Source organism: Chelmon rostratus, chromosome 20 (genome assembly GCF_017976325.1).
Source record: "Chelmon rostratus isolate fCheRos1 chromosome 20, fCheRos1.pri, whole genome shotgun sequence".
Classification (NCBI taxonomy): domain Eukaryota; kingdom Metazoa; phylum Chordata; class Actinopteri; order Chaetodontiformes; family Chaetodontidae; genus Chelmon; species Chelmon rostratus.
Window position 1 is genome coordinate 5,085,102 of NC_055677.1, and position 26,766 is coordinate 5,111,867.

Genomic DNA, 26,766 nt, shown 5'->3' on the forward strand with positions numbered 1-26,766 from the left:
AACCTGCATTTGCAGACCTATATTTTGACACTTGGTGCTTCTGACACCTTTTGGTTGAGGTGAATATTTAACTTTTACTTCACATGATATTGATTCTCTGATGGCTTCAAAAAGCAATCAGCCACTGATTCGCCACTGCATCGCTTTTATATTGTCACTTTTACTTTTTCTTCACGTATGTTTGCAGAGTCAGAAATTATTCCTCTAATGGCCAGAACGGAGCTGGCCGGAAATCTTTACTCACGTTTGCATGGTTAGCAGTAACATGGAAAAACGTGAGCGACACTCCAGCAAATGATATTTAAAGTCAACACACCTTGTGTGAATCAGTCGCTGTCACTCTCAGTCAGTGATTGTGCGTGTGTGTGTACTTACTCCACCCAAACTTCATCCCTTCCGCATTTATACTCTTTTCAGTAGGCCTGGATATTTAAAGCTGTGCTTGCACCAAACTGTTATTTCCCTAAAATTTCACAGATGCATTTAAAAAAGAAAAGTAATGAGCTGCATTACAGGAAATCTACCTCTCATTAATGAAGCATTTTGTTATTTTCAGTCTCTCTATTAACCTGAAGGCTTCATTGTACAGTCCTACAGACTCAGTCAGAATGAATAAGGATTAAAATAAGGATTAAAATATGCACAAACTCCAGAGGACTTTCTGTCCCGATCTCACTTGAACTCTTCTTGCATGAGGTTGCGAATCTATTTTTATACCACAACCACAAAATCTTATTGAGCTGAGAACAGCACAGGTGCTTAAAATAGCAGCACATTATCAAAGTGGGAGTGTCCAGGAATGTGAACCTGCGTTTATCAGCTGAAGTGTAAACAGTGAAGTTTCCTCGTTTCCATAATAGACTCAGATTACAGTGATTTAGTGCACCGTCAGTTAAACTCAGGGGTTTACGTCAGGTTTGTTGAGGTTTGCACGCACTCCTACGGGCTGAGGAAGTTAGCAACGATCTTAACTACTGCTGCTAGTACACATACACAGAGCGGTTTTCATGGAACAGTGCCAGTAACCTTTTATTGACGAGTGTAATGGCCCTGTAATCCTCTCAGGTGAGAATGTTTACACAGTGACCTTGACATATCAGACTGAGGTTATGGCCTCGATCACGGCTCTAGCTGTGCCTGACTGTGCTGTGTACTGATGAATCCTCGGTGCTGTCTGTGGATTTGTGATTGTGCCCTTCATGCTTAATTTGCCTTCAAAAAAGTAAAGTAACCTGCTGCAGTAATCAATATTCTCATGTTAACAATGTGTGATGTGAAAGGACTCGTTCTATTCTGCATTAGCCCTTTGATCTGAGTAGCTATTTAAGCTCTTTCAGCTAATTAACAGCAAAGTTAGCCACTAGCCGGTGAATAAAGTGTAGCTTTTAGCACATATTATGCTAATGCTATTTTGAGCCTGATTGAGCCTGGTGAAAATAAGCTATTTTTTGCTAGTATGAGATATTTATGAGTGATGCTATATTTACATCTTATTCTGCTAACCCCTAAGCGGATAAAACAATCAGCTATTGCAGCTTTAAACCTCCACAATTCTCCAGTGGAACTTTTCAAGATCAATTTTTGTAATCACACATGGTTCAAACGGAGAGAACTTGCAGTTCCTGTGGAGTTCCCACAAGAAATATATAAGATTTAATATTGGGAGAAGTTTATAAAACGATAGTCAGCACACTTTAATTTGCTTGAAATTTGTGGCTATAAAGAAAAACAAAAAAACAAAAAATAAAACCAACAACATGGATTGTTGTGCTTAAATACATTGCACATTTAAGTATGTTGGGGTTTGTAATTTCAGTATTCTCATGCTCAGACAAGACAATATCAGACATGTTAACGCTTTAGTCACATTTCATTCAACCATTCATATGAGACCAAATCACACCCATACAGTTTATCAGTTAATCACAGACAACGAGAAGCTTTGATGTAGGAGCTTTAATCAAAGGTTGCAGATGACTTAGCTGTAAAAGTGAACTCGGATCATAATCGGACATTCTCTTGGCAGGAGAAGAATTAAGGTCAGCTAACGGTTAACTGCAAGCAATAAAACACAGTTTCACCCTCACAACCCACACACTTTGCGATACTATAAAAAAAATGCAGTCAAATTTACAGAAAGCACCTGTTGTGTAAGTTAACACAGCAAGCTGAGCTGCAACGACAAGCTCACTTTGAGAAAGTTAAGAGTCTTCCGTGGAGTTTGGACGCCAACGAGCAGCTTTAACGACACCACGATCTGACAGCCAGCTTGCTGCTCTGCCCCCAAGTGGTGAAAAGAATGACTGCGGGTTTAAAATATAGCAGTCGACCAAAATCAGCTTTTGGATGATTTCGATCTCAAAAATGTCCAAAACAGTCGCGATTTAATTTCATTATCCTCTACTTTAAACAGCACATATTTGCTGATTGGTCCAGCACAACATGCACACATATGCTGAATTCTCATTGGAAGTTTGGAAAATTAATCTTGCAAGACGTCAACTGTTTATATGACTGTAATTAAGGGTCTGTGCTTCAAATTACTTAGAACTTATTAGTATTTTAACTTAACACAACACAGGAAGGCCCCAACAACATGCAACAACCCTCAAGATGTTTTCTGAAGTTTTGGAAGCTGCCTGCCAGAAAATGATTTGATTCCAGTATCAGGTGATTATTCTGCCGGTGTGAGCGTGTTTTTGAAATCAAACATAATAATGAGGAGAGACGGCGGCGGCGGCTTTAATGCAGTGTAAGATTGCGCTTCCTGCTTTGTTCTGTCTTTTCTCTGAGTCTCTTTGTGTCTGTGATATGAAGGACGAGTCTTTGAACTGTCTTCAATGTTTTGTTTCCCTTTCATTCAGGATGACCCACTCCCCAGTTTGCGAGGCCAAATTCCCAGTATCACCTCCCATTTTTACCAGACTTTCTCACAGTGACCTGACCCAGCGTTCAAAGTGGTATGATGACTTTTTAGGATCGTGAGTGAGGCTTACCTCGGGGTCAGTGACGGTGTTTTCGACCACGATGCCATGATGACGGAGCAAAACCCAGAACAGGACGTAAATCTGGAGTAAATGGCACATACTGCAGTCAGCGAGCTAATGTTGTCGTTATGTTAATTTTTCATGTGTACCGTTGATGTCATCATAAAGACGTTAGCTTATCTTGTAGCTGGTGGTCTGTTGGATTTGAAGCTGGTGTGCATCAACCTAATGTGACGCCAGCGGCAGGCATTAAAGTTCCTTTCAAAAGCTTTAAAAAAAACTTATAAAATAACTTATACTTTGATTTATTATCAGCCAGGAACTTTTACTTTGACTTGAATAAGTTTCTCAAAAGGTTTTACTTTCACTTGAGCCATTGCTTGTGGGAGTAATTGTATTTGTTTGTACTTTCCACCACTAAGGGATATTAAAGCTTAGCTGTGTATTTAACAGTATATGAAAATGAATAGCCACAGTGTTATATGTGCAGATGTATCACCACACAGCCAGATGCAAACAAGCATAAAAAAAAATGCTATTTTAAGCACCTGTGCTGTTCAGTCTGTGGTAGATTCACACATTAATCCCTTGATTATCATCCTGTGTCTGTGCAGTAACGCAGGCTCACCCAGTTTTTGTTTTTCCACTTAGCCACAACAGAAAAGCCTGCTAGGAACACCGAAACCCACACAGGAGGAAGAGCGAGGAACATCCTGACCGCAAGCTGCAGTCAGCCCATCTCTGCCAGTAATACTTGTCATTTGTAACTGACATAGGAGTCATCCTGTCTGTGAAACAGACTCTCAGAGTGACTTTCAACGGCCGTGCAGCGTGTGGAAAAAATACGGCAGCTCAGTGTGCAAAACACGGCCGTGGAGGAGATACTCGTTACATCTTTTACTGAAGTAAAAGTAGTAATACCACAATATAGAAATACTCTGTCACAAGTAAAAGTCGTGCAAATAAAATTTTAAGTTAAAGTACAAAAGTATTAGCTTCAAAATATACTGAGTCCTAAAAGTAAAAGTACTCATCATATAGAACAACCCATTGCAGAATGATTTATACTGGTTTTATATCATTGAATTCTAAGTAACTGATGTATTATTGTGTACATCATTTTAATGTTGGAGCTGTTAAAGGTAATGAGAATTCTAATATCTTATTTATTGCTGAGCATCTTAATCTGTAATTATACATAATCATGTGCTTGTTACTTGAGTTTAGATTTAATGTGGAGTAATATTTGCCTCACATGTGTAAATGTACACAGAAAATTAAAGTAAGTTCAACCATCAGTTCTCTTGCATCATAGTGGAATCCTGATGTTAAAGGCATCCTCACCTCAACACATAATGTCGGTGTGAAGACCTGCCGGTTGACAAATTGTAAATAGTTATTAATATCATACCACAGTGTTATTAACCCAGTGCTGGAATGTGCTAGCTGCAGGCTAACTGTCAGGATGACAGGTTAGTTAACAGACAATAGTTTGGCTGAGCGCTTGAAGTGGTCAAAAGCAGTGTCACAGTCACAACTGGCAGCCAATCAAATGAGGTTATAGAATCCTGAGAGCTGAGAGAGGACAGGTAAGAGACAAGCGAACCAGGCTCAGGCAGGTACAAGATGAATAGATAGCAGACTTGAGCAATCTGGCAAAGAAGTTCGTGTAAATTGCCAACAAAATTCACTAGTCTAAGGTTACTTTGTCTCTTCTGTGTCTTTGTGGGACAATTTGTCCTTGAGGTTATTTTAAAAGGCTGAAAATGACAAATGACAGAAGCTTCTAATTTGGTTTGTGTTGTGAAAACGCTGCAGGTTCATGTTAGGACAAAAAGAGAAATGACCTGGACAGGTTAAAAAAATTTCTTTCATACTTCATTTCATCTTCAACTAGTGTGCAAATATCTGAAAACTAAAGATTTTACATCAAAGCAGAGTGAGCAACGCTCTTATTTATTTCCAGGTTTATTGCAGTTGTAAAGCAGTCATGTAAACAGACAAGCACATATAATAGTTGGAATAAAAAATTTAAATACACGAACACAAAGAGGAGAAAAGTTACATCATTTAGATTATAAAGAAAATCTGACACAGCTAATAAATAACATGCGCGCAAATGTGAAGGCAGTGACGTGGTGACAGTCACGATGTGTGTGCGTGTTTCCAGAAATCATCTCAGTGTGGCTTCATCATTGTTACGCCACAAAATTTAAGGAGTTGTTAGACTTTCAGCTGAAGTTTTCCACAGATCTCCAGTCGTAAACGGAAGATCATCACAGATTTGGAACAATTATCCAGTAAATGTTGAAAGTGTTCAACCTGAAACTAAAAGATTTTTTCTTGTTTTATAACAGTTTACAGTTTGTCTGAAATACAAAGGGACTGAGCCGAAAGGACACTTGACAGATGCGTCAGTCTGAAGGTCTTGGAGACCACACAAGTGGTTTTGCATGTTTTTACTGAATAAAATTTCTTTCCAATTCATTTGACTAATAAAATGTTTTATTACAGGCTGTTGGTGATGGGCTGTGCTTGGATTCAGAAACTTGTCAATCTGCTCCTGCAGCATAATCAGCTCTCTGCTGTCCATCTGTATGCTCGCATGAGGATAAAAGCCAAGCAAAACTTGCGAGAAGTATTAGCATGGTAAATATATTTGAGTCGACAGCGCTGAACAGATTGTGCTACAGGAACCGGGCGAAAAGTTTTTATGGACATTTTTTCCTGAGAAAACCTGCTCCAACCACCAATGTTTTTAAGTCGGTTTCATACTAATAAGAGATATTCTGGGTTCACTTGAAACGGTTTCCATGTTTGCTAGGATGCACAAACACAGTGTGGCGCACATACACATCTAGATGCACATACAGATACACACAGTAGTGCCTGCACTTAAGCGCTTTGGTCTGGTCGAGTGTGACACCTTATGGAGAAAAAGTCAAAGATTCAGTCAGTCCTGTGCAGACAAGGCAGAGACGACAGCAATGAAAAGGCACCGCGGAGAGAGAGAAGGAGAGGTGGCCATGCAGGGCTGGTAGTGTGCAGGTGTTTCTGCAAAACAAGAGTCCTCCAGAGCTGTAGTCCATGTATCCCATCATGCATCGTCTTCCAAGCGCTCGTCGCTCCTGAGCCTCTCCCGCTCTCTGTGCCGCTGGATGGCTCGCCAGATGCGGCAGAGGACTCCACCCCTGAGGGGAAGAAGGGTTAACCGTGGTACACTGATGTATGATGGCGTCATGTTTTTGTAGAGTGAAAGAGAAAACAAGCTTTGGGAGAAAGAGCTGCTGTAGCTACTCCTGAGGCTTTGGTCCTTTTGCACAGTTTGCCTTTAGGGCTTTCTGCCAGAAAGCCTTTCTAACACGTGTTTCAAGTTGTGGAAGGATCCCTGATCTTTTCTTAAACCTAACTTAGCAGTTGTGTTGCCTTAATCTAAGCAAACTGCGACTAAAAACTGAAAACAATGGGAAAAAAATTAGTAAGTTGTGGTTATACATGGGACACAAACCCTGGTCTTCTGGTTGAAAGTCCTATGTTAGACCTGATAATCCACCACAACCTCATCATGAGCACTTAGTCTCTCTTTATTCTACGTCACCTGGTGTCCTAAAGCTTTTCTGCCATAAAGCTTTCAGATCTCTATAAACCTCTCCCACCACCTTTTCAGTTTCTTGTCTTGAATCCAGTTTCTTTTATTAAACATTTGCAGCCTTCCTAAAAATCTGAAAGGGGTGCTACAATAAAAGCAGATCCCTGAAGCACCTGCTGAATTTGTAGATAGTCTGAAGCCTTGTAGACTTGAGAAGATTGTGCCTCAAAATCCACGAGAGCATGAGTCTGGTTACTAAGATCTAACCTCTCCAAAATGACTACTTATCATGGTAGGTTTCACAGACACGAGGAACAGAGCAGATACCGTAGACGTAGACAGCGGAGGTCATCTTTGGTTACGTCATTGAGGATGTCAGTCAGTGTGTATTCCTCCAGCACAAACTAGAGTACAAAACACACACTCAGCCGTCAGTTTAAAACAGCATTTAACGTCTATGCTCTGGCGGTGCTTATAGGTGTAGAAGAAGAAGCTACAGACATGTTCCAAAAGCCAAAAGATACTCAACCTTATCGACGGTGTCAGCGTCTGCCCCTTGCTCTTTCAACCAATCAGTGAGCTGCTTGTCCGGCTCGTGGTCCGCTGGGACGTGGAAGATGGAGGGAGGTGAAATGTCTGTAAAAAAGAAGAGTCAAGAGAGGAAGTAGAAGTGCAACAAAAAACAAAGAACAATCAATCAGTCAGTCAGTGAGTGTGTTTACCTGGTGGTCTGTGCCTGACTTTGACCAGCTCCAGGTCGTGTGTTCTCTGCTGCAGGGTTGTTTTCAGGACCTGCTGGTACTCCTTCTCCTTTTGCAGCAGCTCCTCCAGCAGCCTGCAGGGGGCAGCACAGCAACAATGACATCTGTTACAGTAAGCATGATGACGCATAGATGAACAAGCCAACTGGCGGATCAAACCTGTTAGAGGGGGCGTTTAAAATGAAACCCTGAAACTGAACTGGGCACATTAAGGTTCATTATTGTTGTTTTGCAGTGACAATGTAATAAACTCAGGTAACGTTAGTCCTAATATATTAAGTGAAGTGCAGACATCGACAGCCTGACAGCTGACAGGTGTGGCCCAACAAGAAAGAACACTGTTGCTCAATAAAAGTGCATGAGCACAATCTCATGAATACTGTTTATACAGATGGATATAAGAATACAATAAAAAAAAACCTTGCAAGTGTCAACATTAAGTTAAAGCAACATAAATGGATTTTAGAATACAATAAAAAAAAAAGCTCTGAGAGTACTTTTTATCAGTTATTTCCACCCACAAGCAGAAGTAAAACCACTACATACACACAAGCTGGAGACCATAAAACATGTCGACACAAAAATAAAAAAAAGAATGAGGTGTGCAAACAAGAAAGATGGAAGGCACGCTTGAGTCCTGAACGTAATCAAAAGCTTTTTATTATGCATGATGTGCGTTACAGCCAAAAGCCTTTGTCAGCAGACACTTCACTGGCAAACTGTATGACACATTGTCATGTCTCGTCGCGTCTGTTGATGTGTCTGTTCACAGTGTCATGTCTTGTCATACACTTCCAGTCTTATTGTGAAACCCTAACTCTCCTCTCGTTTCAGACCCTTGACTTCCTGGTGTTCTTCCCACCTGTCTGATTGTCTGCCCCGCCCTGATTGTCTCCACCTGTTCATTACTTCGTGTATATATAGTCCGCGTCTCCCATTGTCCTGTGCCAGATCGTCTTGTGCGTCTCGTGCTTTGTTGTGAACCTTGTCTTGCCCTCCTGAGCTAATTACCTTGCCATATTGCCTTTTGTTATTTTTGCCTTTTGCAAATTTTTGTCTCTCAGCCTAAGCGCCTTTAGTTTGTATTTTTGATATCCTCAGTGTCTTGTTTTTGCCTGTCTAAGAAAAACCTTTGTTCAAATAAATTCAGCCTTTGAGCTCGCTTTAAGTTTGGAGAGTTGTGGTGTCTGCTTGTGAGTCCTGAAACCTTGAGCCCAGCGGGCCTTTTCACACATGCAGTACGGCTACAGGTGCGTGGATTAATATCAGGTATCTGGTTGGTATCGGTGAAGACAGTGGTGTGGCTTATTATTTGTGCAAAGGCTGGCTCTCCCACATTATCGTATTTTTATAGTCTTGAAATCTAAAAGTAATAATGAAGGAAGTCTCAGCAACATATCCTCAAATATGAAAACTGGCCTTACGTTGTCTTAAAGTTTTATCAGAACGCACAACACATGATGATTGGTGATTTCAGTGAAGTGTTGCAATAAGGCATTTTAACAATAATTTGTCCGAAGTATTATCTCTTGTGCAGGGCATTAACATCACTAAATGTTCTAAATGGTGAATAATCTCTATGAGCTTTTGTATTGTTCTGTGCCATTGTCTTTATTGCCATATTGCTCAACCAGGACAAAACGCAGGTTTAGCTATTGGTACAGGAGACCAGAGAGAGAAACTGGCTAGCAAACTACAAGCCGTCTCTTTTTTAGCCCATGTCAACAAGTTAAAAATCTTGGTGTAACATTTGATGCAGAATTGAATTTTGAGGCTCATATAAAGGACGTCACAAGAAAGACATTATTATTATTATTATTATTCTGTTTTGAGTAGGCGGATATCTCCTGAAAAAGAAAATATAACTTCAGTGAGACTTTTACCTGGTTAAAACAGGTGTATTAATACAAAATACATTGAAATTTGACGTTTTTCATTGTTAATTATAATGCTTACATGTTACATCAGTGGTTAAATGTGGTGATGTTAAGGCGGGGTTTTGCTACAGGGCTTTTTCACTTAACTGCCGTTTCCAGCTAAAACCCTGCTGTGTGTCATCACTCTGAAGGTTTCAGTGACAAACATCCATCACATGAAGCCCTGCAGCGACTGCCTTTGTGACATGCCTGTGGGCGTGTGTGTGTGGGGGGGGGTGCATGTTCTCTTCCACTTCCTGTGACATTAGTGATAATGAGTGGAATTTCATCACAGTGTGCCTGTAGCTATTTTCCATGTGTGTGTCTGATTTTTGGAAAGTGTGGAGAAATGTTTGAGTGGCGTTCCCTCGCCACAAAACATGCCCTTAACGTGCTGCTTTAAGTGTGTGTATGTGTGAGTTTGCACGTACCTGCTGGTCTCCTGCTTCAGCCGCCCCAGCTGTGCACCCAGTTGATGATGCGAGCGGTGATGCTCCTGGGAGTGGGCGGAGTTTAGCGTGATGACAGCGATGTGGGCGGGGTCAGCTGTCGTCCCGGAGTCGTCGGCTTGTGGGGCTAAAACGGGACCATACTCTGCTTCCTCTTCATCCACTTCGTCTTCCTTCTCTGCCCCCTCACACTCTGACGCAGGGCCGAAGTGTGTCTGCAGCTCTGTGGTGTGATAGTTTGATGGTCATGGGTCAGGACTGTGACATGTTACTGCATGCTCAGCTGTAGGACTCTGGGTGCAGGACCATATGTTTTAAGACGAGGCTATAATTCTTCATAGAATCTTATGAATATTTAACTCTGTTTTTCTGTATAAATATGCAGATGGAGGGAAGAAAGTTGTCCACTAGATGGCAGTAAAAGCTCAGGCCAGGCTGCAGCCATCTACCTGGTATGAGGATGGTGATGGCAGCCTGCACAGCTCTGCGGATGATGTTATCCATGGCAAACATCCAGTGGGGTTTAATGTGATGGTTCCTCAGGACTTTGTTTACCTAAAAAAAGAAATGAGGACAGATATTCAGACCTAAAACGATTCACCAAATACTGACCTGAAACTACACACTCACTAGAGTTACTTTGACAGGTCTGGATAAGCAAAGTTAGCTCCACAGTGTGAAATCAAATGCAACGAATAAATTGGCAATAAAATATGGACATTTGTCCTACAGTTTCATTTCCTGCATTGCCATTTGGATAAAACTTCCCTTCTGCCAGGTTTGGTGGATTTTCTTTGGCTTTTCTTACATATACTGTATGGGCTTGTATGTGAATATCCAGCTCTGTGTAAGTGTGTGTGTGTGTGTGTGTGCTTACAGAGTCCTGGAAGCCAAAGAGCACCAGCTGTATCTGGTTGATGGAGGTGGAGTCGAAGTCCAGGTCCAGCTTGAGCTTGGAGATGGTGGCCGCCATGACGCGCCTCTCTGGGGAATGGATGAAGTCTCGAAGGATGCAGATGATCTGCTTAATGTGTTCAACAGACAGCTGGAGCTCCTCACTGCCCTGTATGTACAGTGCACACACATACACACACATGTGCATATGTATACACACACATTTAGGCACAGAAGTCAAAAATAATTTCAGCACTGATTCAAGTTTACTGAGCCCATAAGAACAAAAATGCCCCAATATAAAGTCTCTAGATATGTGTCAGAGAACTGAATGGGTTTCCGCCTTTTTAGAGCACTTCCCTGTTATGTGATATAGTATTTCAGAAATCACTGCACATCAAGTATAAAGATGAACTCTCAGTTAAAACTAAGACTACAAATTTAAAGCCTCTTTAATGGTTATTTGTCATCAGAGCCCACAGGATTTTAAAACATCTGACTCTTACACCCCCTGGTGGCAGGATCAGGCATGACACTGTGGCAGACAGTAATGTGGCTCCTTTTCTTACAAACTGAGTTTTAAATGAAAGGCATCTGTCATTGGAGCTTATAATTTCAAAGGCTAACGCCTGAATGGGGGCAGACAGAAAGAGTTTGAGAACCACTGTTTACAGAAACCCGAGCCTCATACAATCCACCTGATCTTTGTTAATTTGCTCTTGAGTGATCATTTAATTGTGTCCTCTATTAGGGTTTCCAAACTGGAACCTCGGCTGAGCTCCCCTCAAACAGTCTTAACACTCAGCTAAATGGAGAAGCACTCTAAAAGTTTACATACATAAATATGAAATAAATATCACCTTTTTAATGACCATAATTATCTGAATAAGTGGTAATTTGCAGAACAGACATGTTTGCTTGTCGAAAACTGTTGAAAATTGGTGTCGCTTTCATTCCTTCATTGCACATCAACAGGTTTGATCTGTGGGATGGAGGCGTCTTTTTTTGTACAACCACTAATCTGCTGCATAGTCAAAAAAAACTATTTACAGATCTATTTCCTTACTTTCTGTTTGTTTTGGCTCCTGGTGTTGATAGGAGCTTCACATCATTGTTAAATTAACAGTTAAACTTCATCACTGACAATCAAACACACCTGGATGTGGTTCTCCCTGAGGTTGGAGATGACCTTTGCCTGGTCGTCATTGAGGACCTTGAACAGAATGGCCCGCCTCTCGCTGTCCTTCTTCAGCAGGAACAGACCGCTGTCCCTGTCCTCCGGGGAGGGGGGGGCACTGCGGTCCTCTGAAACTGAACCCTCATCTGGAACACTGCAACACACACACACACATAAAATGATCTCACTGCAATATAAGACTGATTTACAACTGCGTGATGCAGCGTTGAGTTTATTGACAGATACAAGCCTCTCCTGGCTACTATGTGTGCCCAGGAAAGTGCAGAGACAGCATGAGTCAGCGTGGCGGCGGCGTGCGCGTATGTACGCACACATGGGTTGTGCATGTGATGGTGCGTGTGTGCTCAGCTGCCAGCTGAAGCTTGTAAAATTATCAGAGCTCATTATGTCAGTGTAGTAAAAGTTAGCAGAGCGCACTGTGAGCACAATGAGGCCACCTGCCACTCAAACACACACGCACGCACACACACACACACATTCACATCTTTTCACATGATCTGGACTGTCCCAGTGGGATTTTGCCTGCAGTAACAGTATCTAATAAATTCTGAATAAGCTAAGACAAAGAAATCTGAGCCCCACCTCTGAAGTCCAGATCTCAGAGTGATGTAAAATTTATAAACGTGATCCAGCTCACCTGGATCAACTCACTATCTGCTCTCTAACACACACACACACACACGCACCTCAGGTAGTTGGAGCTGGTGGGTTTGAGCAGGTTCTCGGACCCAGAGCTTTTCTTCTTCTGGAAGAAAACATCGTGTTTGGAGTCGCAGTCCGGGCTCACGGAGCCGTGTTCACTGCTGCTGCTCCCAGTGGCCTCGCACTGCAGCTGCACCGGCAGGGAAACGTTGTGGATGTAGTCTGCAGAAACATCAGTTCAGAAAGGGAAGGCGATAAATGTTGAGTCCTGAGACGTTTTTCACAAATGCAAAGTGAATCTGGTATTGACGTGAACTCACTGAAACTCAGCAGAAGCTCCACCAGGACAGCTTTCTTACTTCATGCTTACTCCAAATATGTAACGTTTTCTTTTTCCCACATTCAAGTCAATCATCTTGTTGCTGTCAGCTGTAATTTCAGTATCTGATTGATGCAACCCACTTCCACCCCTTTCATCAGAACCAGCCGTCTAATTGGTTCGTCTAATTAGTTCGTCAGGAATCACTTCCAGCTGGTCTTCATGCTCATGTTCTTCCTCACATCCAAGAGTCTACACCAGGCATGTCAAACTGATTCCATAAAGGGCCGTGTGGCTGCAGGTTTTCATTCCAACCAAGGAGGAGCACACCAGGCCAACCAATGAACATCAAAGGATCACTTAGTTATCAGCTGAAGACTGAGATAAGCTGATTAATTGATTCCAGCCAGGTGTGCTCCTCCTTGGTTGTACATGTATCTTTTAAACTTTTCGGTCAGTATTGTAAAATTTAATTCATTTATTTAAAACACTTTAAGCCCTTCTTTCAATGAATTCACTAATTTTAGGGGTAAAGACAGAAAATGTGCAGTCGTCCTGCCTGTAAATGTTCTCTTGGTGTTACTGTTGTTGTGGCTACGAGTCTCATATCCTATCAGCTGTGAGCTGTGTATCTTTTGCTATTTGTCACATATGTCACATAATCAAGTTATGTATCTATCACTGGATACATCCCAAAGTTGTTTATCTGAGAGAAAACAGGCTTCTGTAGAGCCTGACAGATAATACCCAACATTTTATATTAAAGTACGCTGTTTACCTGGTGGTTTGAAAGCGATCTTGCTCTTCTTGCCCTTGGTGTTGTGTCTGACAAACGTGTCTCTGAGGAGGTCTGAGGCGATGGCTCTCTTGTGAGGGTCCGGCTCAAAGCAGCGCAGGATGAAGGACTTGGCCTCCAGTGACAAGGACTCAGGGATCTCTGGGTGGATCTTAAACATGCCCACCTGGAACATGAAACCCGCAAAACTCAACTCAGTTACACTAAAGAATCCTGGAAAGTTTAGAAATCTAAACCAACTTTCCTAACAAAAGATTTGAGATATTTCTTTCCTCTGTGACTTAATTCATGTGCAAACAACATCATGTAGAGCATATACATGCACACAGTTCCTACCTTAAACATGGCCGCCTGTGGTTCTCCCAGCTCATGAAAGGGAGGTTTCCCAGTGGCCATTTCTATAATGGTGCATCCCAGGGACCAAATGTCAGCCGGGGCTCCGTACCCTCGAGGGCCCTTATCAATGATTTCTGGAGCCATGTACTGCAGAGTACCTACAGACAGACAAGCAGATAGTAACCCGGGACAACCATTTCTACAAGATAAGGAGAAGAAATCAATTCATTTAGCATCAGTGCCGACAAATCTTTGTTTGACTCGCAGACTGAAAGTAAGATTTTCAAACGGATGTTTCTGGACAGGTGGCATATAAACATATAAAAGTTTATTACAAACTCAGGTTTAAGCTTACTAAAGGTCTTATTCCAAAGTTATTTCCATGTGGGCAAAGTGGTTTTGTGCACAAATTGGAGCAGAAAAGAACATTGTAGCTCATTTTAATGACTGAAACAAGACTGAAGACATGAATGTAGATGTACTTTAGTTGCAAAAAGTGACTTCAGAAGAATTTGCTCATTACATTTCATCTTGTCTCTAAGTATTTTGCCTGCAGTCAATAATTCTGCCATTTGCGGTCTGCTCCAAATGCTGATGTAAACAGTGAGAGACAGAGAGAGCTATAAAAAGATGGAGTCAGAGGAGAAAGGGGGGAAGCAGCAGAGGAGAAACAGATAAGGACACACACACATACACACACACCTGCTAATGAAAGGTAAACACCCTTCTGCCTCTGCTTGATTAGCTAATCTAATTACACACCTCGCTGGCTGCTGGAGAAGGCCAGATGGCCAGTGAGCGTGCATGTTCGTATGTGTGCGCACGCACGTCGGTGTACGCTCGCGTGTCTGAGTGTTTCCATAGCGGCTGATAGTGGCTCTTGACATTTTGAGGGTCATTTGATATTTACACTCATAGTCGGCAGCATTTCTGTGACTCCATTTAAGCTGAATGGCTGTCTGGTGATGTGTGCAGTTTCTTTCGAAGGCCATTACTGGAGCAGTTTATACATTTTGTTTCAGTTGTTTAGCAAAGCTACACTCATTTTATAATATGAATGATAATAGTGTCTCTTAAAACAACAGATTTATCAGATGTTCGCAGTTAAACATTTCCATTGTTACATACTGTGTGTTGTAGCAGCAAAATGAAGTGTAATCAAGTTACCGGTGAATGTCTCCGTGCAGGGGTTGACTCCTGCCAGCCGCTTCGAGGTCCCAAAGTCTGAGATCTTCAAGATACCACTGTAGGTATTCACCAACACATTGTCACCCTAACGGAGAAGCAGGTTTATACACAGTGCGGATAAATTCGCATGAAGTTTATATTTCAAAGAGTTAACCGTGATGTTACACTGGACCAGATCAGACTGTGCTGTAAGAAGGTTCATGTGCTTCCGTGAACCTTGATATCTCGGTGGACGATCTGGTTCTCGTGCAGGTATCGCAGCCCCTCCAGGATCTGTCTGGTGTAGAAGATTATAGTCGCCTCCTTCAGCGGACCCCATTTAGATCGCAGCAACGCGGACAGGCTTCCTGGAGAAAGGAGAGAAGGAGTGTCCAAAACCTATCATGAAATGGGAAGACGACCAAGCAGTTAGAGAGACCGCCCAGTAACCGAGAGGTCACAAGCATCGATCTCTTGTCCGTCATCAGATCTGAGCTGTTTAAGATTATTTCACACAGGATGAAATCATAAGTAGATTCATTCTTTTTTATTTGTTGTGGGTTTGTGTTGAGAACCCACATCTATATTGAATTTCTACAGATTGAAGGTTTTCCAACAAAAAGTGGTCTTGGTTCACACAACAGTGTAATTGTTTTATCTTTCTGTCTGGTACAAACACACCTCCGGGCACTTGTTCCATGAAGATCTTGATGTATCCGTTCTCAGAAACTGAGCCCAAATACTGAACAATGTTCCTGTGCTTCAGGTACTTGTGAAGGGCAATCTCTTCATGAAGGGGCTGGGAGTACCTAATTCACATAGAGAGAAAAAGAGCCAAAGAGAAATACTTTTCCCCATTTACTCATCAGCAGAGCCACATTCTTATATTGTTAAACAACTACCTGGTACAACCTGGTGTTGGAAGAATTTTGTGAAACAAAACATTCATTAAACACATGCAGGATAAAAAATTTACTATCCCCTGTCCATGATCCAACCAGTTTGTGTTGAGTTACTCTTTAAGCTCATTAACAATGTTTCTTCAACACTATTTTAGTTGACTTTTTGCTAAATCTCCCCCAAGCAGCGATTGTCCAATCACAGCTTAGCAAACGTAGCCAGGCTTGTCAGGCTTGTCAGGCTTTGGACCCACGTTCCCAAACGGTGTGCATGAGACTGTAGTAACAGCAATACTCAGCAATTAAGTAACTTTTTCCATCACCTTTCCAAAACCAAAGACAGAACAGCAAAAGTGTAAGGAATGGATCAAACAACGATCTACTCATAGTGCTAACATTAGCTCTACTAGCTAGCTAGCTACAGGATCAAACCTGTCAGTGACTGTATTTCAGCTGACAAAGTAGTCAATAGTCACAGGTTGGAAATGAGAAGCCTGTGTTTGGTCTACAGCGGTCTAAAATCAAAGACAGACATTTTTAATAAAATAACTATTAATAATGTATAAAATCTGTCATTGTAAACTGCATAACGTGATGAGCCAGAACAGAATACGTTACAGGTGTAGCAACAGTAACTAAGGAGGATTTTTCGAATGAATACAACTAGGCTAACTAGCTTTAGCTTTAATCTTTCAGCATTATTATCATTTATGTAGCCATCAAGTGCATACTTAAGACTGTTTTACATAGATTTTTATTTAAAACATCCAAGGAGGAAATATTAGAAAGTCTTCTGAACATGGCATTTTCAACAAATTCATGCTAAAATTAGCTCAATTAGATAGCAAGCTAAAGCTGATAAAGGGATAGTTGCTATTTCAGTTGACAAAACTTTGAAATGAAAAGCCTGCTTTTGGTCTACCTTTGCCTAAAAGGGCGGGGTTTAGGACAATAAAACCAAAATGAATAAATTCTTCACCTTCTTGAATGTAAAAGTGGGTTAACTTTGATTAGGGTCACTGCAGGTCATTGTCTCTCGACCCACAACCACACACACAACCATACCTACCTGCTGTCTCTCTCGGGGATCTCTTTGATTGCGATTCGGACCTGGTTGCTGAGATCTCTCCCAGCATACACCACTCCATAGGTGCCCCGCCCCAACACCACCCTGTCCCCAGTCTCATTGGTGTCATACTCATACTGTAACACACACACAAAGATCATCACACACACACATATTTAGTAAACCGGAACGACAAAGATAGACGTTCACTGTAAAATAATGTTTTAGTTATTTTAACCTCCAGCGTGTCTGCGTCTCCTTCCCCCTCCAGCTCCACGGCGTTCCCTGTACCATCAGATATCATCTCTTTCACCATGCAGCAGAACCTGAAACACACACATACACACAACAAGACGCAGACGTCGTGATTTTCAAATTGTGGCCGTCGGGTCACGTTACAATACAATCGCACAGACGTACTGTACGAGCACAAACGCAGACAAACACACACACACACACCTACACAGACACATCTAGAGGTGTGTCCTCACCGACCGCACTGTTCCTCAGTGGAGAAGTAGATCTGGAAGTCATCTGAGTTATCATGGACGTAGAGGAAGCAGCAGCGCTCATCGAACTTACTGATACTGCAGACAGGAGAGTTTAGATTAATTTTTCTCTTCTTTCTCTGTTATATTACTTCTTTTATCAAGATTAAAAAAATACTTCTTCTCTGTTGTGTTACATATGTCAAATTTAATCAAAGTATTGAACCCAATCTTGCATGAACTAGTTCATCCGAGAAACATGTTTTAACCTCTTATAAACAGTGAAGTTTGTTTTTTAGCTGCATAGTGTCCAACATGCCAAACAGTTCCAGAACATCAGCATTCACATTTAATTCACCTCCAGCTTTATTCATACCTAATGCCTTTGATGGACATCGCAGTGAAGTTCCACTCATGGATCCCTTTCTGTAATGAAAGTGAATGATGGTTTTTAGTTTCACATTGTTCACGTTTGCGCAAATATATTCGACCATGATCAAAGCATCTGCATCATGCAAAGTCTAATTTTAAAAATGCATAATAAACAGTAGGAGATCACATAAAACAGCTGGTGGCGCTAATTCTCCAGTGCCATAAAAGGACACAACCATATCATGTAATTAAAGGAGCACCAATCAAACCTCAAACTGTGGACAACCATGTATGAAAGTGACGGACTTATAGTATTTAGGCTTGTTTCATGTGTTCATTTGAGGAATGTTCATCTTTTCATTCATCTCTTCAGGGACTTCACAATGTATTCTCTTAATCTGCTTCCATTGGCGTATTTTGTGAGCGCAAATTGAAAATACGCATAAAAACAGAAAGAAGGAAACGAACTAGTGACAATTTTCAATGATGCAATACAATGACATGCTGTGGTGAAGAGGAACTGGATTCAGAGAGCGAGAAGGTGAGTCTCACCGTTTCAGCTGGGGAAACATGCCAGATGGAGACGTTCTTCTCTTCAGCCTCGTTGTTAATGGACACATAGGAGGGCTGGTAAACCTTAGTTGGCTCCAGAATCAGCACCTGTAACAGAAAGATTGACAGACATTTAACATGTGCGACTGAATATCTGATCTGACCATGTTTGAGCGTTTCGGGATGTGTGTTCATACTGGAAACCGCAGGCGGTTGGTGGTTCTCTGCGTGGCCTCTACGATGATGTCCATCCAGAAGTTGAGTCTCTCCCGCTGGGGAGAATGTTCTACCGTCTGCTTCTTAAACCGCTGGATCAGCTGCAGGTTCTGCACCACCGACCGCAAATACCTGGAAGGAAATACGTAGAAAACATGAAACGGAGCACAGAACGGAAAATAATGCAGGTATTTTATAGAATTAAATCATAAACAGAGCAGTAACAAAGATGAAGGACCGTCTGCACTTATTTGGATTTTTGTCAACCTTAAGGTCACTGAAAGGAAATATGAATTGTCTTTGTGATTAATAAGAGTAAATGGTAACACATCACACAAATAAGAATGAGAATGCTGTTTTTTTAAGGAGTTTTGGCCAGCTAGTCATTATCAGAACCTCCTTTTAGTCCTCCTGTAGTCCACTGGTCCCTTGTGGTCTATTTGAAAATGCAGATTATAACACGCTAACTGCTGATACCAAAGTTTACTGTGTGCTGTACTATAACAGCACTGACAACACAGAATATAAACACTTTCGTAATGTGAATGTCTTTACCAGAGAGGCGGCTTGAGTTTGAAGAGCTTCTCAGCAGCCTGAGTAGCTTTAGGGATGTCGTTAGCGAGCATGCTAACGGTGAAGAACTGGCCCACATCCCAGTAGTTATTCATCTTCTCCAGGGAGCCTTTGCGTCCGAGCAGACTGTTCAACCTCACACCTAACACATCAGATAAGAAGTGTCAAAACATGGTGGAATATTTATTCTTTTTTCACCAAACACCACTGAGTTTAATTTGGACACTGTTGTACGTACCAACCCTAACCCTACGAAGTTTGTGCCAGAGGTGCTGGATGGAATGAACAATGGACCATTGAAAGCAAAATGTTCGTATCGGACCGGCTCTAGCTTGACTAATGTGTCCTGGCTTGTGTGCTAGCTTGACAATCAATCAAAGCGGGTATCAGGTTCAGGATCCTCTTACCTATTTTCCTCAGTTCAATGGAGCTCTCAAACTGTTGGCCGGCAACTATGAGGAGGACAGCCAGGTTGATACCAGAGTACAGCGTTGGCTGGAGCTCAAATCCCTTTCTGTACCTGGGAGGGTTAAAAATTGTAAATAATTAGATACAGATAAGCTTGATAGCATGTGGAGAGGATTTCTCAGCGTTTATTTTAAGCCTGAGATATCCCGAGATGAGATATTCATGAAAAAGCCATACAGAATTTAGTATAATCTCCTGTGACTGGAACTACAAGTACTTAGAGAAACAGAAACACAAAAAGCACATTAAAGTGTAGTGTGTGTTCCCACCACTGTATAGCGTTGTCCCTGTTTTTGGTGTCTTTGCAGTCTGAGTCCAGGAAGATGTCCTTGTATATGCGTCCACAGAGGCAGAACATGTCCGGCGCTGGATGTTCACACGACTGCAACACCTGCAGCATCACTCTGAGAGCCTGTTCCCTGTCACCTGGACTGTTCCTCCTGCACACACACACATTTAGAAATGACTGTAAGGCTGGTAGCTGTGTGCGCCATGAAATGTCATGTTCTGGAATCAGGTCATTTAACATTGTAGTCTTGCAGTTCTAATTGTACATTGAGAGGCAACTACATCTCTCTACAAAGGCAAAGAGCACTAACTACAGTTTAAAGTTTTCAGGCTGGACAGAATAGCAGATGAGAAAATAAACTATTTTAATTCTTTACAGTACATTTTGACTTTTCTCTAAATATTGTTCATATTTACAGTGTATTCAAAATCACAAGTCCAAAATTTAGTACATAAATATCAACAAGTATGTAATTTAAAGACAGCTTAACCACACCAAATTACATGAATTACACTAGTCAAAAGCTGAGATGGCAGTTACTGCTACCCTGCTAGCTAGCTAGCATTAGCAGTTGTTTGATAAATAAATAACAAATATGTGATTTAAAGATAGCTTAACCAGGCTAAATGGCACAAATTACACTAGTCAAAAGCTGAGGTGGTGGTAATGCTAACTAGCTAGTTAGCATTAGCAGAAGTTGGCTGGTAACGTTGGTTTTTCTCCACTACGACTGGATTTAGCCACTGCCTCATTTATTTACATGGAATAATAAACTGAATTACCAAGATTTTTGTTGGTTTATCAAAATCAGTCAATTTTTAAAGAATATGTAAAAAAAAAATATCCCAACTAGCTTAAATGTGATTTTTCTCTCCTTCTTGCATTGTCTGTCTCTTTGTGTCCATTTTTACATACTGTTTTAACACAATGCATTGATTTCCGATGAGGTTGGATCCAGCTTCTTTGTACCTGTTGAGGGCGAAGGCGTAGTGGAACTGGATCATGGGCTGGGTGGCCAGATCACAAGTTGGCAGCATCTCCAGAGTCTGCACCAGCTTCACCATGGCATCATAGTCCTGGTGGTCAGATATGGGGAAATGATTTCATGCCTTTCTCTTGAATATGATGCATGTATGACTTCAGCAAAGGGTAAATTTGCTGCCTATATATTTGTTGTTATAGTTTTTTTTCAAATTAAGACCATGCTGTGTGTTTGTACCTGTATGTCTCTATAAGAAAACAGCAGGTTCATGACAATGTCCTGGGTGAGGACCTCTGTGTTGTCCATTCGGAGTTTGATGCGGGAGAGCTCCTTGGCCAGCTCCTCTCCCTGGTATTTCTCTCTGGCCTTCCTGATGTCGTTTAGCAGGGTGTCCTTAAAAGAAGCACTGCAGAAGACAGACGGACAGACAGTAAAAGGAGAGACAATGAGATGAGAGAAAAAGAAAGAAAACACGATAATGACAAAGTACTTAAAGGAAAGTGAGAGAAAGCAGGAAAGTAAATGTTTGGTCTGGTTCTCCATTGTACTAGCATTTCTAGGATAATAAACTGCATTTTAAGTGATATTAAAGAGTCTTGAATCTAACTTGTGAACTGATGAACACTGCAAAAATCCCCAGATTTTTTTGGGGGAAGCAAAACCAACATGCTTTTGGGAACATGCATTTGCACATGCAAGACGCAAGCTCATGCAGAAGTAATCACAGCTGCCTGTAGGTCCCCTCAATCTACCCACTTACATGAGAGTTTAATAAGCTATGATTACTTGTGCGTCGTCCTGTTTACGTTTAAATGCATCTCACCAGGATGTGACGTGGATGTCCTTCAGCAGGCTGGTGAAGCGGTCCGTCAGGGGGACGCAGAGCGGCCCCAGCAGGTTGTCCCAGCTGGGCTGCATGTATTCACTGGCCCTGCGCTGAGCATCACTCTCACAGCACATATACTCATGGTTAGGAGTCACTATGTAGGGGATGAAGTAGTAGTTCCCACTGGATGCCTGGAAGGAGAAAGGGCGGCGGCGTTTAGTTTGAAAGGCTGTCAAAGGGAATCAGATTTGCGTTTGAGTACTGGTGCAGATACAATACAGCTACACATCAGATAAACACACGCTGGATGCTGAAGTCAGGTGTAAGAAGGAGTCGAGAAAGGGAAAGACAAGAAGACGGGTGGAGGAAGGAGATGGAGAGAGTGGGGATTAATCGGTCCGAGCAGAGGATCAGTGCACCACTGGGATTGTTTAGTAGCATCATGACCACAACAGCAAAGCTTAGCACAAGAAATAAGGCTGCCAATATGAGTTGAAGCACACAAATACACACTGCAACAGCATTTTTTTTTTTTCCTTTTCTTTCTTTTCTCCTCTCATTTCTTTCTCAGTTTATTGGGCTTCACTCTACATCTTCCTTCTGTGTAGAATAACATCTTTGTTTTCAAATCCACCTTATTATGACTTTCCATCATAAACACCATAAGCATAACACTGATGCATCATCACCCTTTAAAGATAAAGATAATGTATTTATAGTTGTGTGTCTGGCTGCCTGATGAATGTCAGTCCAATATTCAGTCTCCGTAAGCTTCATTTTTGGTCTTTACCAACTATATCTGGCTCTTTAGCTGCAGAATGCTCCACAGGCCTCACCAGCTGGTCATAAACGATGCTATGGAAGCGTAAGACTACCACAATTCAGCATCACTTTAAAGTAGAGGATGTGCAGACTGTTCAGAATACAGGATATGTGAACTTCCTCCTCTGTAGAACAGAGCACCATAAAATTTATCATCTCATCTGATAAGGACATAGTCGCTCTTACACAGTGCAGCTAAAGTCTAGATACCATCAACGTGAAAACATACAACCGCAGACTCGAACTCACTCTCTCTTTCTTCGGCTTTGTGGGTTACATGCAGTTAGGGCACTTAGGAGGTCCGTGTTTTTGGGCCCTCCTCCATGTTTGTTATTATTATTAGTCTGTGAGGAAGTATCCCAGCATGCCCGGCTGCAGCACGGTACCTACTTTATTGCGCAATCCAGAGCCTCTGTACTCTGGAGGCAACTGAACCCATGGAAAACCTAACCCCGGAGGACGAGTGGTCTTCTCCACACGCACGAGCGCGCACACACACACACACACACACACACACACACAATGCGTAAAATCAGTTACTAAAATGCATAGCTGCTATTAATGCAACAGTCTATTTCAGGAGCCTATCATACATGTTTTTGTGTGTGTGTGTGTGTGTGAAAGAGAGAGAGAGAGAGAGACAGGGTGAAAGCATGTAGATATGCATACCTGCTTGCATTTGTGCGTAAAAGGAAAACGGCACTTGTCATGAATATCATTCCACAAATAGCATAAGACAGTGTGTGCATATAAATCACTCTGAAACACACACACACACATACATACACACACAGAAACTTACTGTGTTTTTCTGTGCCACCATGTCCTGCGAGGAGATAAAACAAAGAAAGTGATTTGAAGACTGGAAAGAGGAGCTGCAGTGTGTATTCTTGTGTACTTTCGTGTTGCACTGCCACATAACTACTTCAAACAGCTGTTTCCCCCTGGCAGCACAGTGCAGGACAGACTGTACCGCACACACACATACACACACTCACACTGACCAGTATGCACACACACTCACACTGCTCTGTAAATAACTGACAGTTCACTTTGTTCTAAAGAGGTGTGCAGGAATGGCATCCATGAACTCTAAATACACTGAAGGAGCTGTGTGTGTGTGTATGTGTGTGTGTGTGTGTGTACCTTCAGTGACTGGGCAGTGTCAGGGTCAGTGTCATGGTAAAGGATGACGTTGTTGGCCATGTCAAAGCTCTCCCTCACACCCAGGTGGTAAAACAAGGACGGCTGCCGAAACACATCACTCATGTCGACGACCGCGATGTCTGGAAGGAGGAAGGAGGAGATGTCGACAACCGTAATGATGCACGTAACGGTGGTGACAAAAAAAGTCTCAAAGCTCATAATTTAATATGCACAGGGAGCCTTCCCTCAACCACATTAACTGGGATTCAGAATTAGGCTGAACTGCCCCTCAATAAGACACTCTGACCTTATTAAAAGTGGGAATGTTTTTGCAGGAAGCATTTATGTCTTTTTAGGAAACGTTAAAACAAAAACAAGCTTGCTAAATGTGTTGCTGATGATTTCCGATCCACGTGATTCTCGAGGAACAGAAGCACACAGCGAGAGTGCTAAGAGCTTCTAGTTTTGGAAACACTTGGTTCACCATTGCATCGTATGTAAACCGTGAATGTAAACCTTCCCTGGAATTTTTATGACCTGCACACTCCATTGATGCCTCAAGCACACCTAATTATATGAGTCTGAATAAAAAAAAATCTATGGCAGGAATTACATACCAACAATCAACCAAGTACTGTGCATGCACTGTGCTTGCAGGGTGCATGAATGAAATGTCACTTGGTGAGCTCTGCCTGCTGGATTGCAATGAGAATCTTTAGTTTATCGACTAAGTCAACAAAGACAACCGCTCCCAATGGCAGTAGGTAGTAGTACAGAATATTTAGATTTTTTCTCCTTAATTATGAAATTCTGAATCTGGTAAAATAATTCCCTCTAGTAGCAACAAGACTGAGAGTCTACAGCAGGCATCTCAAACCGGTTCCATAAAGGGCCGCGTGGCTGCAAGTTTTCATTCCAACCAAGGAGGAACACACCAGGCTGGAATCAATTAATCAGCTGATCTCAGTCTGCAGTTGATAACTAAGGGATCCCTTGATGTTGATTGGTTGGCCTGATGTGCTCCTCCTGGGTTGGAATGAAAACCTGCAGCCACGCGGCCCTTTATGGAACCGGTTTGAGATGCCTGGTCTACAGCCATGCTCATACCATGCAACCATGCTCATAATGGCAATGCTAGCATGCAGATGTTTAGAGAGTACAATGTTTACCATGGTCACCATCTTAGGTCAGTGTGTTAGCATGCTGACATTTGTTAATTAGCACTTGACACAAATCACAGCTGAGGCTGGTGTGTTTGGTAATTACAGTACAAAATTCTGCAACAATCAATCTAAACACACCTCACTACAAACTACAAATGTTAACCTCATGCTGGTACAAGAGGAACAGTGAGTGGATCACAAACAGGAAACATCATCCGGGAACCACGACTGTCTGCACAAAACTTCAGAACTATTCATTTCGTAACTGTTGAGACATTTCTCCCAAAACCACAAATGTCAACCTCATGGTGGCACGAGATAATTTCAGAGGACATCTTGGGACCGTGAATGTCTGCACAAGGTCTGACAGCAATCCAGCAGACAAATATAGACGGAATAGATAGTTCACTGTGGGCCAAAGTGGTGGAACACACTGCTAGCATGGCTAATGAAAATGCATGTGAGATTAGCAGTCTAATTGTTATATGCAGTTTGTATGTTGTGCTGTGCTGTCTTTCACAGCAGACTCTCTGACAGGAACAAACTCTGTGGCTGACTGGGAAACCTCATTACCTGAACCTTCATTAATCTTATTAATTACACCTGTGTTTTACCTTCGATGGCAAGTCAAATGTTTTGACTTTTCCCTTCAATCAGATGACATGTTTTCCTGAGCCTAGACCAAACGTCAACCAAAAAGTCTAAAAGACAAATGGAAGAGATTTTTTTCGGTTCTTTGGCTCCATCCATTGAGATTTTAACTCACTAAATAAGAGATGCGTAAAAGTACTCATTAATCTGAACTAGGAACAGTCACGACTGTTCCTAGGAACAGTCACGACTGTTCCTAGTTCTGACCCTAATATGAAGTACTGTAGAAGTATAATATTATAAGCATAGTACGCGTATCTCAAAATCCTACTTAAATGCAGTACTTGAGAACATTTACTCTACATTTACTTAGATCATCACTGGTTGCGTAATTAGCCAAATCCGTTGTTTTAGTGACTATTTCAGTATTTCAGCATGCAGTCAGGACTTCCTGCACGCTGCAGAAACAATGGACTTTATCTTTTGACCTGCTGTTTCACTCAAACACACCTGCATCGTAGAAACTGTCCAGCACCGATGTTTCTCCGAAGTCCAGCCTTCCGAAGGTGACGGTGGTGAGCAGCGCGCTCTCCGAGTCGCAGGCTCTCTGCAGGCACTGCAGCGCTCCGGATTCCGGGCTGCTGGCCATCACCGACTTCAGCCCGTCGTTCAGGACGTACACCACCCGCAGGGAGCGCTGCTTGGCCGGAGGGCTGGGGCTGGACACCTCGCCCCTCTCCCTGTCCCGGTCCACGACGCACACCCCGGCGGAGTGCTCTCCTCCCATGTCGGCGACCTGCGCGCTCTGCCCCGAGTCCATAGCGAGAACCTGGGAAGTGTTTCTGCTTTATCTCCTTCCTTCTCCGGTCACCTCCCGCCACTTCCTTTATTCAGTCTTCTCCTCCGTGTCGTCTCTTCTCGCTCACTTGTTGCGCACCTGTCGCTGGAGCGGTGCGCGTCTGAGTTTGTGCCTCCGCATCTCCGCCTCATTAACTCACATCATCTGCCGATTATCTCGCACCAAGAAGTCCGCTTCACCCAGACTGGATCCGACTAGATCCGCCAGGGAGAGGTGGAAATGTGGGGAGAGGAGGAGAGACAAAAATGAGGGGAGAGTTGCTCCTTCTGGCTCTCGCCTTCAGTCCGATATGAAGTTTCTCTCACGGGGGAGATCGTAGGACACAATCGGGCCGTGCAGTCCACAGTCTGAAATGTTATCCGTCCATCTGGTTGTCTAAATATAAACAGTGTGTCCTGGT

At 42.3% G+C, this 26,766-nt stretch overlaps 1 protein-coding gene across 1 annotated transcript; it reads right to left on the minus strand.

The window, feature by feature from the left end:
• Positions 1-4,927: 4,927 nt before the first annotated feature.
• map3k15 (mitogen-activated protein kinase kinase kinase 15) lies at positions 4,928-26,669 on the minus strand. Its single transcript, XM_041961510.1, has 29 exons — positions 26,018-26,669; positions 23,754-23,893; positions 23,410-23,433; positions 21,783-21,976; positions 21,197-21,365; positions 20,947-21,053; positions 19,958-20,128; positions 19,628-19,740; positions 19,203-19,362; positions 18,629-18,779; positions 18,432-18,539; positions 17,884-17,933; positions 17,511-17,606; positions 17,258-17,345; positions 17,023-17,156; positions 15,736-15,863; positions 15,292-15,422; positions 15,055-15,160; positions 13,888-14,045; positions 13,534-13,717; positions 12,481-12,658; positions 11,753-11,927; positions 10,580-10,765; positions 10,152-10,257; positions 9,685-9,925; positions 7,299-7,411; positions 7,106-7,212; positions 6,904-6,980; positions 4,928-6,178 (listed from the first exon to the last, which is right to left on the minus strand). The coding sequence occupies exons 1-29, from the start codon at positions 26,325-26,327 to the stop codon at positions 6,085-6,087; spliced, it is 3,999 nt and encodes a 1,332-aa protein (XP_041817444.1). The 5' UTR covers positions 26,328-26,669; the 3' UTR covers positions 4,928-6,084.
• Between the last annotated feature and the right edge of the window lie 97 nt (positions 26,670-26,766).